Consider the following 16,133-nt stretch of genomic DNA (forward strand, 5'->3'; position numbering starts at 1 on the left):
CTCTTCCTCACTCACTGCCCAGGTGAATACAGACCCCCATACCAGCCACTGGAGGGGTCCCTCTGCCTTTGTTCCTTATCCCTGACAGGTGTCTGCTTTTGGTTTCAGAGTCCAGGTCTCAGGCTGTGGTCACCCAGGAGCCCTCAGCGACTGTGTCCTCGGGAGGGACGGTCACTCTCACCTGTGGCTCCAGCACAGGGGCTGTCACCGATGGTCACTATCCGTACTGGTTCCAGCAGAAGCCTGGCCAGGCCCCCAGGACAATGATTTATAACACGAACAACAGACACTCCTGGACGCCAGCCCGGTTCTCAGGCTCCATCCGAGGGGGCAAAGCTGCCCTGACCCTCGCAGGGGCCCAGCCTGAGGACGAGGCCGTCTACCACTGCTGGCTGGTGTACAGTGGTGCTCGGCACAGCGAGAGATGTAGATGGGGAACCAGGACATAAACCTCCGCTGGGGCCTGTGACAGGGGGGTCACGTGATCAGACACACCAGCTCTCAAGTAGCCTAAATGTGGATCGTCCATTGAAAAGTAAAGGGAGGGGTACCCAGCTGGCATGGCTCAGTGGTTGAGCATTGACCTAGGAACCAGGAGGTCAGGGTTTGAGTCCCGGTCAGGGCACATGCCTGGGTTGCAGGCTCGATCCCCAGTGTGGGGTGTGCAGGAGGCAGCCGATGAATGATTCTCTCTCATCACTGATGTTTCTATTTCTTTCCCCTTCTCCCATCGTCTCTGAAATAAATAAATAAATAAATATTTTTAAAAGAAATGATGCTATATAATAAATCTTGCTTTTATTTCTTTTTAATTTTTAAAGTCCTCACCCAATGAGTGAGAAAATTTTTTCCATTGATTTTTAGAGAGAGCAGAAAGGATGGGGGAGGGAGGGAGGGAGAGAGAGAGAGAGAGAGAGAGAGAGAGAGAGAGAGACATCGATGTGTCAGAGACATCAATTGGTTGCATCCTATCCACGCCCCAATCGGGGGTGGAGGATTGAACCTACAACCAAGGTACAAGCCCTTGACTGGGAATCGAACCCAAGACCCATTGGTCCATGGGCCAGTGCTCTAGCCGCTGAGCCAAACTGGCCAGGCCTAATTAATCTTGTTTTTAATGAAATACTCCTGTTCCATGGTGTGGCTTTTGTGAAGTCAGGGGGAGATGCCTGCTGTTTTCATTAGGAAGCTTTTGTTTACATGTGGCTAGTGTGACCCCTACTTAGGGCCTAGGACTCAAGTCAGGACAGCTGCCTAAAGAATGCAGCCTCGTCCTCCCGAAGTTGTCCTTCAAAGGGCGCCCTTGTCAAATGAAGTTCACGATCCCAGCGGCAGCCTGCCCTGGAGAGAGAGTCTGTAATGAGCCAGGTCAGAACAGGGACCGAGTCCAGCTGGGTCCCACTCAGGGGACACCACAGATGCGGAGGTCTGTGCGTCCTTACGTTTTCCTGAACATGCGCTCTGTGCCAGGCTCGGGTTAGAGCTCAGAGCACAGCACTGACCACACAGACGGGGTCCCATCCTCCCGGGGCTGAGCCTACAGGGACGTGAGGGACAACCGGCCATGAGAAGAAGGCATATGGTGGGTGTGACAAGAGGTGACACTGACAAGAAAGGGGTGGACACCAGGAAGCCCTCAGAGGTTTGTAAGCAAGGAGGAGATAGAATCTGAGTTCCGCTTCTCCAAAAGATGAAATGGGAGGAGCAGAGTAAAGGCACAGCCACAGAGAGAACTAAAAACTCCGGACCAGAGAGAAGAGGGCTTGCAAACAGGAACCACCCCGCAGGAGCGCATCTGCCCTGTGGTGATATTCTCACTGTGGACACTAGAGGGGGCTGTGGGCCAGCGCCTGGGAGGCAAGCTCAGCTGTGAAATGGTCCTGTATGCCTGAGTCCCACTGTCACTGATGTGGAGCAGCCCAGGGGCTGCCAGATGGGGCCGCTGCTCAGCGCCCCCGGGACGGGAGCTTATTTGCATGAAATGCCCACCCCCGAGGGTGGAAGGAGCTAAAATGAGAGCAGTGCAGGCTGGCTCTGTGCGGAGGGGGCTCGAGGAGCGCAGCACGGGGCGTCTACACCATGGCCTGGCCTTCGCTCCTGCTCGCACTTGTGGCTCACTGCACAGGTCAGGGGGGCCTCTCTGGGCTGCGGGGGGAGGGGGGGCAGGGGGGAGGGTGGGAGTGAGAGAGACCACAAAGCTCCTTCCTGACCCCTGTCCCCGTTCCTGACCTTTGGTCTCTCACCTGTTTTCAGGGGCCACTTCCCAGTCTGTGATTCAGCAATCCTCACTGACCACGAACCCTGGGGGGACGGTCATACTCACCTGTGGCGCCAGCACGGGGGCCGCCGTCACCACCAATAACTATGCTAGCTGGATCCAACAGAAGCCCTACCAGGTACCCAAGGGTATAATAGGTGGTACCACCAACCGGGTTCCAGGGGTTCCGGTCCGATTCTCCGGCGCCCTGGCGGGAGGCAAGGCCACGCTCACCATCACCGGGGCCCAGCCCGAGGACGAGGCGGAGTATTACTGTGCTCTGTGGTTCAGCAACCATTTGCACAGTGACAGATGCAGGCGGGGAAGTGAGACATAAACCCTGGCTCAGTGTCCGCTGCGCCTGCAGACTTCCTTTCTGTGTGTGCGCAGCTGAAGCACAGGCCTAGGCAGCGTCTGCCATGGGAGGGGTGTGAGTCTCCAAGGGCCGGAGGGCAGACTGTGGGTAACAACCACTAGGACCGCCCCCCTGACCCCACCTCCCGGGGTTCCTGCTCTTGGTGATCCCTCTCCGGGGTGTGGGCTGTCGGGGTGAGGTGGCGGTGAGTGTGAGGACTTCAGGATGATGGAGGAGAAGGGCAAAAGGACTGTTAGGAGACGCGGCAACACAGAGAGAGCTCTGTTTGGGGGGCACTTAGGAAGGTGAGATGTGAGGGGAACCCCCTTCGCAAACAGGCGCAGGCCAGGGACCAGAAGAGAGCAAAGGACTCCCAAAGCAGGAAATGCACCTAATTAACGGAGTCCCTTCAAAGTGAAACATAACCACCTTTCCCTTAATGTGCGGGCTGAGCTGAGCGCCTCCCTTCTAATGAATGAAACAGTGGGAAAATGACAGAGTGAAACTGCTGAGACAGGCCGCAAAGGCACTGCAGAGCCCTCGCTCACTCCCCCCTCCCTCCCTCCCTCACTTGCTCCCCCCTCCCTCCCTCCCTCGCTTGCTCCCCTCCCTCACTCGCTCTGGAAGCCAGGTAGTAGCTTCTCTAGAACTCTCAGGTTGCCAGTGGAGAGGCTCCCAGGGAGGGCCTCAGGCTTTCTCCCAACAGCCAGAAAGGAGCAGCGTCCTCTCACTGGCCAGGGGAGTGAGCCATCTTGGAAGCAAGTCCTCCAGCCCCAGGCAAGCCTCCAGGTGACCAAGACCTCAAGAAGCCCTGAAGCAGAACACCCCAGCTAAGTTGCTCCTGGGTTCCTGGCTCTCAGAAACAGTGTAAGGCCAGCATGTCAAACTCAAAGGCTAACACAGGCCAAATAAACAAGGTTTAATTATGTGGGCTGCAAAAAAACAAAAGCTTCCATTTTCATAGAAACATAGGTTTGTTTTGATAGAGACATGCTGAATACAAAGGGCTGAAATAAATGAGTCATCGTTAATGAGTATTTGTGCGGCCCGCGGGCCACAAGTTTGACATGCTTGGTGTAAGGTACCAAGTGTTTTGTGTGTGTGTTTTTTTAAAGCTGTTAGTTCTGTACTTTGTTATACATCAGTAGACGACTAATAAACTACCAACTGTGAACTGTCTTTAATCCGGTGGCTCTTCCTCTTTAGTCCAGTTTTTAGCAAGATTCCTGCTGGGTCAGTTAAAGGAAAAGCCCTCCCTTTGGTATCTGATCGAATTCCTATACCTTACCCTATCACCCTTGCCTGTCCTTGGCAATAATCCTGTCAAGTTGGTTTAGCCAAAACCGACCTTATCCTTGAAGTTTCCTCTTAGAAATTTCCTATCCACTGACACCCATCCTGTTCCTTGGCAGTAAATCCCCAATTTGCTCTTGATGGAGTCAGAGTTTAGCTCAATCTCTTTCCTGTAGTACAAAACCGCGTTGTAGTTGTCCCCCCTGAATAAAATTTTCCTTACTGTCTTTAAGTGTCAAGAATAATTTTTCTTTAACATTTCCAAATTTTGTTACTAGCAATTATTCTCAAATGAATATTTTCATACCTTTACCTATTACACTAGATTCATTTTGAGAGATCTATTTTCAGATGAAAACATTTAATATATTTACTATAGAAACAAAAAAGTATCACTTTTTAGTAACTCATTTGTAATTTGAAAAGGATGTATTTATATAAATGGACATGTCAGTGTATAATAAACACACCCCCTCAAAGCTCTCAGGAAAATTTTAATTCTCAGTAAAACTACACATTCAGACTAAAACAGTCAGCCTGCAAATTTTTAAATCTTATAATTAAGTTACCAAAAAAGTATGGAGAATTAAAACTTTAATAAAAATAAAAATATGCATCAAAGTATTTGGGATTCAGACAAAGCTATAAACAAAGTCAGGCAGTCTTAAATCCTTTAATACAGAAAAATTAACTTTTAAAATAAAAAGCCATAATAAAGAACAATCCTTTAAAAGTAGGTGTATAAAAGCCCTGGCCAGGTAGCTCAGTTGGTTAGAGCATCATCCCAATATGCCAAGGGTGTGAGTTCAATGCCTGGTCAGGCATATGTAAGACTCAGCCAATGGGTAAGTGGAACAATAAGTAGATGTGTTGGGGTGTTTCTCTCTCTCTCTCTCTCTCTCTCTCTCTCTCTCTCTCTCTCTCTCAAATCAATTAATACATTTTTTAAAAGGCGGAAAAAATAGGTATATAATGAATCAAGACAAAAATAGAGAATAAAAACAAAACTACTTGGGATAATAAATCAAGAATTGCTTCTTGGAACAAGTAAATCAGAAGCATTGACAAAACTGTGGCAAACTAATGAGGGGAAAATAAAATGCATTTCAACATTAGAAATAAGAAGGAAATGATATTCTGAGTACAGAGGATAATATTCACCCTCAAGTAGAACTATTTTTTGCTTCAAGAAAGTTTCTAATAGAAAAGTAAATCCAGCCAAGCAAAACGTTGGATCAGTAATGAAAAGGTGAATGATTATCTCAATACATGGCATACACTACCCAATAAAACTAAATAACAATTCTCTTTAAGTATTCTAAAGATAGAAATTCATTAAGCAGTATACTCATTACCTGTCATGGTAAAGCATTTCTCATTGAAACCAAGAACAAGAAAGCCCATTTTCACATCTTTTTGAAGTTCTGGCCAATGCAGTAAGATTAGAAATAAACACGATTGCCCTAGCCCGTTTAGCTCAGTGGATAGAGTGTTGACCTTCAAACTGAAGTGTTCCGGGTTCCATTCCAGTCAAGGGCACATGCCCAGTTTGTGGGCTCGATCCCCAGTTGGGGGCATGCAGGAGGCAGCCAGTCAATGATTGATTCTCTCTCATCATTGATGCTCTATTTCTCTCTCACACTCCCTTCCTCTTTGAAATCAATAAAAAATGTATTTAAAAAAAACACAATTGGAGGAAAGGCAAAGAGTTTACATAGTAGTGCTAAAAAAATTAAACTGCACTATAAATATGCCATGTTACAAATAAAAAGACAAATAACAAAAATGTTTTTTCAAAATAACATTTTATTATTATAACTGCTATTTTATTTAGAATTTTTGGCAACAATACTAAAATAAAGTTTATCTGAAAGAACAAGCAAGCCAAATAGACATGGACATTCATGAGGGGTAATAACAAAATAGTAATCTTAACAGCTATTCAATATATTTGTAAACAAAACAAAGTGGCATTGCTTTAAAAAATATAGAGATATCAATAGAAAAACAGAGAAAGCTCCTGAAGGAACTCAACTCACTATATTAATTTTCTTTTGGTTGCAGGCACAGAAATGGACTTGAGCGAGCTCCATTCTAAGAGAGGAGCAAAGTCCTTAATAATTATCCCTTCCTAGTTTTTTTGTGAAAACCTAGGAAATTTAACTAGATGAGAGAGGGAAGAAAGTAGAAAAGAGATATAAAGTGTCTCTTTGGAGAAGAAAAGGGGTGGGGCCGAATTTCATTGTCAGTGTCATTTTAAGAACTTTAATGAAACTCAACGAATCAAAGGAAATGTCCAACAAATAATTGAGGTAGAAAGCCATGCAAGTCTAGGGGAAGAGAATTCTAAGACAAAGAACAGCAGTTGCAAAGTCTTTGGATTAGAAAGAAATGTGATTTGCTTGAGGAAAAGCAAGGCCAGTGCATCAAAAATAGTGCACCAGTGGGGAAAATGGTAGAGAAGCATGGTACAGAATGAAAAACAGAGAGGAGGTAGGCAGGGGCTATATCACTGAAACCTTGGCAATAAGTAACAATTTGTACTCCTTAGGGGCATATTTTAGTGAAATAGCAAACAACACTAACAGCTGATAAAACCAAGTAGCCACAAACACATAGAATAAAAACATTTCAAATTTTTACCATCGAAACAGAATAAGGGAGATAAGTATGCAAAGTCTAAAGATCTAGTTATACCCAGAAATTTCCACCTGATACCAACACACACACACATACACACCACACTTTTCTACCCCTAAAGAAAGGAGTTCAGGCTAAAACTTGTAGCAAAGTGCCTTGGCCCAAGCAAACAAACTGAAAAGGCCTAGTAAAATGTTCAAAGTGCAAATCCATCAATCAATTAGTCAAGCATTGAGCAAATACAACAAGAATCCACACCTAGGATATTATCTAAAACATGGACAATACACTCACAGCTACTTTACTGTCTAGTGCCTCCTCCCCAACTCTTAAGAAGGATGCTAAACCCTTGATGATTATCACTTCTCAGGTTTTTGTGAAAGTTTACGGAATTTAAATAGATTGAGGAGGGAAGAAAGGAGTGGGGAGATATAAGGTGCCTTGAAGAAGAGAAAGCAAAGGGAAAAAAAGATTTTCCTGGCTTAGATCTCTAGCCAGGATCCCAGATTCCTTGAGTAGAGCACAGAGGCTGCTGGGTACCTGGGCGGGGGGTAGAAGAAGGGATGGCACGAGAATATACTGAGGGAGACTCAACCCTGGGAACCCACAGAAGCAGCCACGGCCTCCAAAGTTCAGAAATCAAACTCAGAAAGTATTCCACAGTTCTGTGAAAGGACCCTTGGAAATGGCAGGGGAAGGCCTCCTCATAGTATATTCACATAAGATAGGTGGACAGATTAGATGAAGGAAAATAACTCTATGACCTAATACTTATTAAAATAAAAGGAACATTACTTGCACATTGGAATGTATCAAGACCCAAAAGGTAATTCCATGAAATGGGAAATTACACACACAAGACAATAATAACTCTTAACTGTAATACATTCATGCCCAACAAGGCAAGATACAAAACTGCGAACTTCACATGTTCAATTAGGGAAAGATACACGAACATAGAAAAATACACGGAAAAGCCCTATAACAAGCTTATTTTAGTAAGTCACCTGGGCTATTTGTAGCCACTGTACCTACTGTTCTTGGACAATGCCCATTCCAGCTTAACTGTTAGGGAACGACACTGAGCTCCGTCCGGGAACTGGACAGATACAATTTGGCCCTTTTCAGTTAAAATTATGGGTCCAGTACAGTTCAAACTATGGATGCCAGTGCTTCTTTGTCATGGGAAACGTTACTTCTTTACTGCTGTGGCTGTAAGGGACATAGCTCATTCTGACTAAAGGCCAGCCAGAAAGGAGGGGAGGGAACAAACTGAATCTCCTTGTGGGTCACTCAATGCTATTCGCTCCCTCTGCTTAAGCCAATGACCCACTGGTTGGCTGATGTCTGCAGGGGCCCCTCACCAAACATAGGCATTTTATTGTACTGACTTTGCCTCTTTGGATGTACTTGGGCGGGATAACGACACTGACATAGTATTCTTTCTGTCTTGGCTCCAAGACAAGTGTGTGTGCCGCTCTCTCCACTGGGAAAACCGCCTCTGCTCTCCACTGACTAACCTCCCACTTCCTGGTCCCATTCACGCCATAGCTTTTCCCTCAACTTCTCCACACCCAGATGTTCAGAGGCAGGTTACTCTAGGCCTGCAAAACAGAGGCACTTCTGGGACTTCAGCAGTAAACAGGACCATGCCACACCAAAGCCAGTCCAGTCTGACTAGAGTTAATATTATAATCTTCAAGGCATGTAACTCTACAGATTCTATATACAGAAAAAAGAGATTTCACACCCACAAGTAACATGAAATAGAAAAATAATAAGTAGGTTCCTGGCTTTTCTTTCACATACATATACATACACAAGCACCTTTTGTGTTAAGCCAGATATAGAGTCACATAAAAAACAGTTAATACATTTTTTAAATAACATCTCAAAACTAGTATCAAATAATACTGAATGTCATGAGTTTTATAAAAAAAAACTCATAAATGACCCATTGGTTTCACTATTTTTAAGCTACTAATGTTTTGTATTTTTTTATTTATGAGGTTTCTCACTTTCATTAAAGTACTTGCTTTAGATTTCCTGAAAATGGGATTAACGGTTGTTGTTGTTTTAATTCTACTTTTAGGTCTAAGGTGATGGTTCAGAATCAGATGTGCTCACAATAATGGATGCTACTTCCACTGACCCTGGTTGAAGAGGCTCCAGTGATACCTGAATAACAACTTTAGTTTCAGGAGGCAATCCTTCCAGTTGCTCAGGCTTCTTAAACATTTGATGACACCGGGTCTTGTGCTCCATTTTCTCCTTGAAAGTTAAAAACTGTAGCCGGCATTTGGAACACTGATGAATAAACTTTTCCCAGTGTCCTCTATAATGATACATGTAGGGTGCTGCCAGTTTGAAAATTTTGAGACAAAATGGACAAAGCAGATTCTTAGTGCTTGCATGCCAGGTTCTGAAATGTGTTTCCACATCAGCAAAGGCCGACGATCTATAATTGCAAACCTGGCACACGTAGGGCATTTCGCCAGGCTTATGATTGTCCTTCATGTGCTGTAAGAGAACCTGATCTGTTTCAAATGACAATTCACAAATTCTACAGACAGCGGAGGGCCCCTGGGCTGTGTGCACACTTTCAATGTGACACTGCAGCTGGAAGGGAGTGGGAAACTGCCGGTGGCAATGCTGGCAGGTGGTGTGGTTTTTCCAGCTGTCATCTCCCTGCTTCTCAAGTTCCAAATGGTGCTTCACGTGATTCATAAACTTGACATTTTTTAGAACTTTCCTGCAGCTGAAGCATTTAAAGGTTGTGTGAGTTTTCTGTTCTGGCTGCCTATCTCCTGGATGCTGTCCGTAGTAAAAGTCATGAAGTAACACAATCAGATTTCCTTTCTTGAGATCGTCAGTTTTGTTTTGACTTGCTAGGCTCAAAAGATCGGTTTTTGTCAGTCTATTTTCTCCAACAGGATTTATAGTCTTGAAATGGACTTTGTCCTTTGGAAAAGCTGTTGGAAAAAGTGCTCCGTTCTGAATAGGGCTTAATGAGGTATGAACACCATTTGAAGGTGTGCTTTGCTGAGGAATCATTGTATGAAAGATTCCTGAAGAGGACACAACTGAAGACTGCCCCCCTGTGATTTTGTCACTGAGTTTAGGCCTTTTTGGATTTATGCTGTTTACTTCAGAAGTGCAAAGTCGCTTTGATGCACCAGGACTTTTACTCAGACCTCCCACAGAAAGTGCTGATCCCACTGGATGCTGCAATGAACTTGTGAATGTAATCAAAGGAGAACATAACTCTGAAGAGCTATTAGGCACAACTTGTGGTGAGTTACTTCTAGAATCAGGTTCAGACAAAGGCTCAATAATAATAGGACTATCTGTTAATCTTGATTCAGGCTCAGAAACTGGCAAGACAGTCACTGCTTCGGATGTAGGGGTCACATGACTTACAGGCTGCAATTTGTGAGCAGTATCTTTTCTGAGCTTACCATACCTTTTTCTCCTTGAACACGAACCCGGGGTGACTCTGTTCAAGATGTGGGAAACGACTGGTTTTGAATGTGAAGTCACCCCAACGAAGATCAGCTCAGCATCTTCATTTACATGTTCCACCCCAACAAAGATCAGCTCAGCATCTTCATCTACTTGTTTGTTTTCTTCTATGCTCTTCTGTGGTCCTGGCTCTTGTTTTTCCTCACATACCACATATGGTGGTCCCATTTTCTAACTTTTTTTATTCTTGAAGGGTGTGGCCACAAGTCCTGGTGTTTCCTTTATGTGAATTGCCACCTAAGTACAAACAACACTACACATCAGTAAGTACAGAAAAAAATGTATCTCATTTAATTTTCTCCAAAACTCAAGCTAGTTATAAACATCCATTATTTTACAGATAAGGACACTGAGACTCAAAGAGAATAAATGACAGCTTAAAACTATGATTACAAGTCTGTGAGACTCTAGAATCTAGTCATAGATTTGTCCTGTGCTGATTATGATCTCTTCTGTTGCCTTTACCGGCAAATGCCAATGGCAATCCCCTAGCGGTGGCAATCAAAAATGTTCTATGGGAGAACTTCTTCCTTAATCTAACCTTTGCAGGATCACTTCCACATTCCTAGTAACTACCTTCTAGGTAATTCTACATTTATGCTCTAACATCCTCTCTATATAAAAAAAAATCTAAATCGAAAGTATTAATTTCTTCATAATACCATAAAACTCAGAAGATAATTTGACAAGTAATACGACCATCAGAATGATCTCAGGATGGACTTCTAAAGGCTAGAAAAGTTTGATTCAGCTAAAGTTATATGTAGGGTTTGGAAACAGAGCTAGCACTAAAATGTGTGATTCCTGAATTCTGGTTCTGTGTTCTTCCCAACAGAACTCTGATTTAGTGCATGTCTATTTCTGATGATGGTGCTATTAATTGCTTAGTCTCTAAGGATCAAAGAGCCTCACTGGATTCATTTTTACTCTCCTTCTACTTTATAAAACCTGTTCTAACCTTCCCTAGCTCCCATCAATTTAATCACAGAAATGTATTAGTGATTCTAAGTAACTTTTTAGAGCACTGGTCAGGTCATTCTAACTACATTTCATTTCCATTCTTATTAAAGCACCTACTCCCAACTTCTAGGTTTAGGCCCACTGGTTACTTCATGTCTGTACATCTGTAATAAGCTTCAAATTGTTCTGTCTTATCTCTCTAGCCTTCAAATTATATAGCACATTGCCACTATCTGAATCTTAAAATACCACTGTAATTATATTATTCCTTTATTCCTAAATGGTTGTTTTTTTTAATCCATGCCTGACAATTTTTAAATGTGACATACACATACAATGGAATATTATTCAGTCATAAAAAGGAAATTCTGTCACATGCTACAACATGCATGAACATTGAAGACATGTGGTAAATGAAATAGGTCAGCCACAAAAAAGACAAATACTGTATGATTCTACTTATATGAAGTATGTAAAGTAATCAAAGAAACAGAAAAGATACAAATTGTAGAATAGTAGGATGAATACCAGGATCTAGGGCAGTGATGGTGAACCTATGACACACGTGTCAGAGGTGACACGTGAACTCATTTTTTTGGTTTATTTTTCTTTGTTAAATGGCATTTAAATATATAAAATAAATATCAAAAATATAAGTCTTTGTTTTACTATGGTTGCAAATATCAAAAAATTTCTATATGTGACACGGCACCAGAGCTGTTAGGGTTTTTCAAAATGCTGACATGCCGAGCTCAAAAGGTTCGCCATCGCTGATCTAGGGAGAGAGTGAAAAGGGGAGTTTGTTGTTTAATGAGTAGAGTTTCAATTTTGCAACATGAAATAGTTCCAGAGAGCTGTTTCAAAAGACTGTGAATATACTTAACATTTAAAAATGGTTAAGGTGGTAAAATTTATGGTATAGGGTTTTTAGCACATTAAAAAATAATTAAACAATGGGCAAAGGATGTCAATAGACATTTCTCCAAAGAAGATATATATATACATAGCCAATACCCACAAAAAATACTGCTCAATATGTTTAGTCATTAGGAAAATGTAAATCACAATTAGATCTGCTTCACACCCACTATTGGCTACAATAAAAAAGAGGAACAATAATAAGTGTTGCAGAAGATGCAGGGAATTTGGAATCCTCATATATTGCTGGTGCAATTACTGGAAAATGGTGTAGCCACTTTGGAAAACAGTTGGCAATATCTCAACAATTAAATATAGTTACCTTTTTTTTTAATTCAGAGAGAGGAAGGGAGAGAGAGAGAAAAAAAACTTCAATGACGAGAGGGACTCGTGGATTGGCTGCCTCATGCGTACCCCCTACCAGAGATGGAGCCCACAACCCAGGCAAGTGCCCTGACCAGGAATAGAACTGTGACCTCCTGGTGCATGGGTCAACCACTGAGCCACACCAGCCAGGCAAAATACAGAGTTACCATACGATCCAGCAGATTTACTCCTAGGTCTATACTGCAAAGAATTGAAAACACAAATCCACACAAAAACTGGCACAACAATGTTCAAACATCATTATTCATAATAGCCACAGAGTGCTAACAATTCAAATGTTCACTAATTGGTGGGTGCATATACAAACTGTGGTAATACAATGGAATATTATTCAGCCATTAAAACTAATAAAGCAGCCCAAACCGGTTTGGCTCAGTGGATAGAGCATCGGCCTGCGGACTGAAGGGTCCCGGGTTCGATTCCAGTCAAGGGCATGTACCTTGGTTGCGGGCACATCCCCACTGGGGGTGTGTGTGCAGGATGCAGCTGATCAATGTTTCTCTCTCATCGATGTTTCTAACCCTCTATCCCTCTCACCTCTCTGTAAAAAAAAAAATCAATAAAATATAAAAAAAAACTAATAAAGCACCACAGAACATATATGATATGAATGAACCCTGTAAACATGCTAAGTGAATAAAACCAGACACAAAAGTCCACATAGTTTATGATTCCACTTACAATACATAAAACATCTAGAAAAGGCAAATCCATACAGACAGAAATAAACTAGTGGTTGTCATGGGATGGGGGAGGGAGGGAGAAATAAGGAAGGAAAGTAAGTTGAACTAAAAGAAAAATAAAATATCAGGTCCCAATCCCTGACACACGTATATGTTACCTGATTTGGAAAAAGGATCTTTGCTGATGATGTGATTAAGTTATGGGTTCTGAGATGGAGAGTATATCCTGGATTACACAAATGGCCCGCAATGCCATATATGTATGTCCTTCAATTTTAAACCCTAAAGAGTGAATTTTGCCATACGTGAATTATTTTGCCATACGTGAATTATAACTCAAAGAAAAAAATGCCTATTACCTCTCCCCTCGACATCCCAGCAACTAGCACTGAGACAGGCTAGGAAGCCAGGACAAGTGGACAGGGAAACTGAAACAAACTGGCCCAGCAATTTACAGCCAGATACAGAAGGTCACCTCCTTAGAGTTAACACCTAGGCCTCAGTTGTATTTCAGCTCCAGGCCCAGAAAAGCAGCAAAACCAGGTGGGGGTGCCAGGACCAATTACAATGACTAAGGACCCCCTGCCCTGAACTAACTAAGCAGTAGAGACCATGACCCTGAAAGAACACACTTGGAAAACTGATGAATATTCTGCTGAAAACCTTCCCTGACACCTCCCCTAAGATTCCTGCTTGCAAGAGATAAAAGCCTCAAGGCAAAGGACTTACTGTTGGCTCCCCCTCCCCAGAGTACTCCCTTGTCTTTCTCTTCCCCTACAGGCATGCATCCCTCAACTGTAAGGGACCCCACAAGGCTTGCAACCAGGGAGCAATGGGCAGTGGCAGCTTGTCCTGAGCTGACCCCCTGACCCTGTCCCCAAGGCTCTGTTTTCTCTGACTACTTAGTGAGCCAAAGCAGCCCAGCCTAGGCTCATTTCCCCACCTAGTCCCTCTCCTTCTTCTATCCTAGGCCCTTCCTTGTTTCGCTGTCCCCAGCTTTAATAACGGTCCTCTAAAAATCACCTGGACTTGTATTGTGAAATCTTTTCTGCATAAAGTCAAGAACCCACACACTACCAGTCGGCCCTAGGCAGACCCACTCAGGGCCAGGTCCCCTTTCCAGTAACGATACCAAATTCAAAGTCCCTTTATTTGGAAAATCAGAGGTAGAAGAAGAAATTCATAAAATAAATGGGCTTAGAAAACAAGCTATAGAGATAAAGGAAGGGCCCTTGGAGCTTGGGAGCTAGGAAGGTAATGGTAATGTACCTTGTGGGTGGGGCGAGGGCAGAAGGGGAAGGGAAAGGCGTGGGCATGCTCTGGGAAGGGAGAGTGTGCTGGGTCTTCCATCCCAGGAGAAAAGGTTGGCACAGTATACAAATAGCAGTGGTAGCCAGCCTCCAAGATGGGCCCACATGAATCCCACCTCCTGGCATTCACTCTCTTGCGTAGCCCTCTCTCACACTATCACAGGGTTTGCCTGCGGGACTAAGCAAATACGGTGCACCGAACTTTTGAAAAAGAGTCTGCACTTCTCTTGGGTGAAAGCTCGCTCTTGAATCACTCACTCTAGGGAAGCCAGCTGTCATGACATGAGCAGCCTCATGGAGAGGCCCACAGAGTGAGGAACTGAAGCTCCTTGCCTACAGCCCAGGGAGGGAGCTTAGCCGAAAATCATCTGACAAAAGTCAAGTCCAGGGACAGAGACAAAAACTTGACTAACAACCTCATGAGAGACCCTGAGCTAGAACCACCCTGCTAAGGCACTCTGGCTTCCAGACCTTCAGAAACTATGATAAGATTTATTTTACGCTGGCAAGTGCTGAGATACACAGTGTTACACAGCAACAGATAACTCATTAAAAAATGGATCATAATTTACCTGTAAACGTGACTACTGGCATAAAATAAATTTAGACGGCCTCCCCTATCCAGCCACATTCAAACACAGAAATAAAGCCCTTACGGAAAAGGGTATAGAATTAAACAAACTAACCCCATGTAATCATTTTAACCAATATATATTCACCTTAAATGAACCACTTATTACTTTAATATATTAGCTGAAATCTTACAGTATGTGTTATCAGTCCATTTTAGACGTATACCACGCTAAAAGAAAATAGATTTACATAGCTTAAGATCTATGGTACTCCTACTTTTCTTTTTCCTTTCAAGGGATTCCCACCCCCCTCCCCTTGTTAAAGGAAGCAGTTTAGAAGATTCCAAAATTACCTAAATCAATGATCGACCTGAATTTATCACACATATGCAGATTCAGATCACATACACTCAGGAAACACTGTCTAAATAATGTTTTTAGCACAAAAGGGAATAAGAGAAAAACTGAAGGAAAAAAGATACCGTCTTGGTCCTCGTGATGAAGACGTCCCTCCTCTTGCCTTGGATGTGCACTGAAACTTCTAAGAACTTGCGATATTCCAGGCAGAAGAAGGTCTCACCCTTGAGGCAACCAGAGAAAGGGATTAAGGTTATTTACATGTTACAGACATATTTTCTACCCGCTGTCCACCTGATACTCTCCTTTAGCTGTTCCTCAAGCATCTCCTCTTTAACCAGAAAAGAGACTTCCTTTCTTCAAACCTATTCCTCCAAATAAATAAATAAATAAATAATAAATAAATAAATTAAATTTTGAATTGTGTGTAGGCTTCCTATCATTATAGTGTTTCTTTTCCCACACTAGTTATTTTAACCTACATTTTAAATGTTTGTAAAAGGTTAACTGGCCTACATCCAACTTCTATAAAATAATTCCATCCACTTATGAAGGAGGAGGACATAGAAGTAGTAGTACCTGGGCACTCGCTCACATGCCTGAGTCGATAAAGATGGAAATAACGCCCCATGTGGAGTCGTTATCTTGAAACAGGATAAAAATCACCACGGAGGTGAAACAACTCTGTTAACTGGGTGATCATGGGCGACACCCATCATACTTTTTGGGGCAGACCGTTTTCACTGGGGGCGCACAGGTAAAATGATGGGGTGTGGCAACTGCATTGAGATTCCTGAGGAAAGAATCTGCAGAGAAATCTACGCAAAATATAGATCTGGGGGACGAAGTTTTTATTTGGGGGGAGAAGTGCTGAAATAC

The 16,133-nt window shown here is 43.1% G+C and overlaps 1 protein-coding gene across 1 annotated transcript; it reads right to left on the bottom strand.

The window, feature by feature from the left end:
- Positions 1-8,639: 8,639 nt before the first annotated feature.
- LOC308535080 (zinc finger protein 280B-like) lies at positions 8,640-15,478 on the bottom strand (the record flags this gene model as incomplete). The annotated part of the gene is made up of 2 exons (XM_081113785.1): positions 15,380-15,478; positions 8,640-10,304 (listed from the first exon to the last, which is right to left on the bottom strand). The coding sequence occupies exon 2, from the start codon at positions 10,233-10,235 to the stop codon at positions 8,640-8,642; it is 1,596 nt and encodes a 531-aa protein (XP_080969911.1). The 5' UTR covers positions 10,236-10,304; positions 15,380-15,478.
- Between the last annotated feature and the right edge of the window lie 655 nt (positions 15,479-16,133).

This window comes from Myotis nattereri (genome assembly GCF_964212035.1).
Source record: "Myotis nattereri genome assembly, chromosome: 19".
NCBI classification, from domain to species: domain Eukaryota; kingdom Metazoa; phylum Chordata; class Mammalia; order Chiroptera; family Vespertilionidae; genus Myotis; species Myotis nattereri.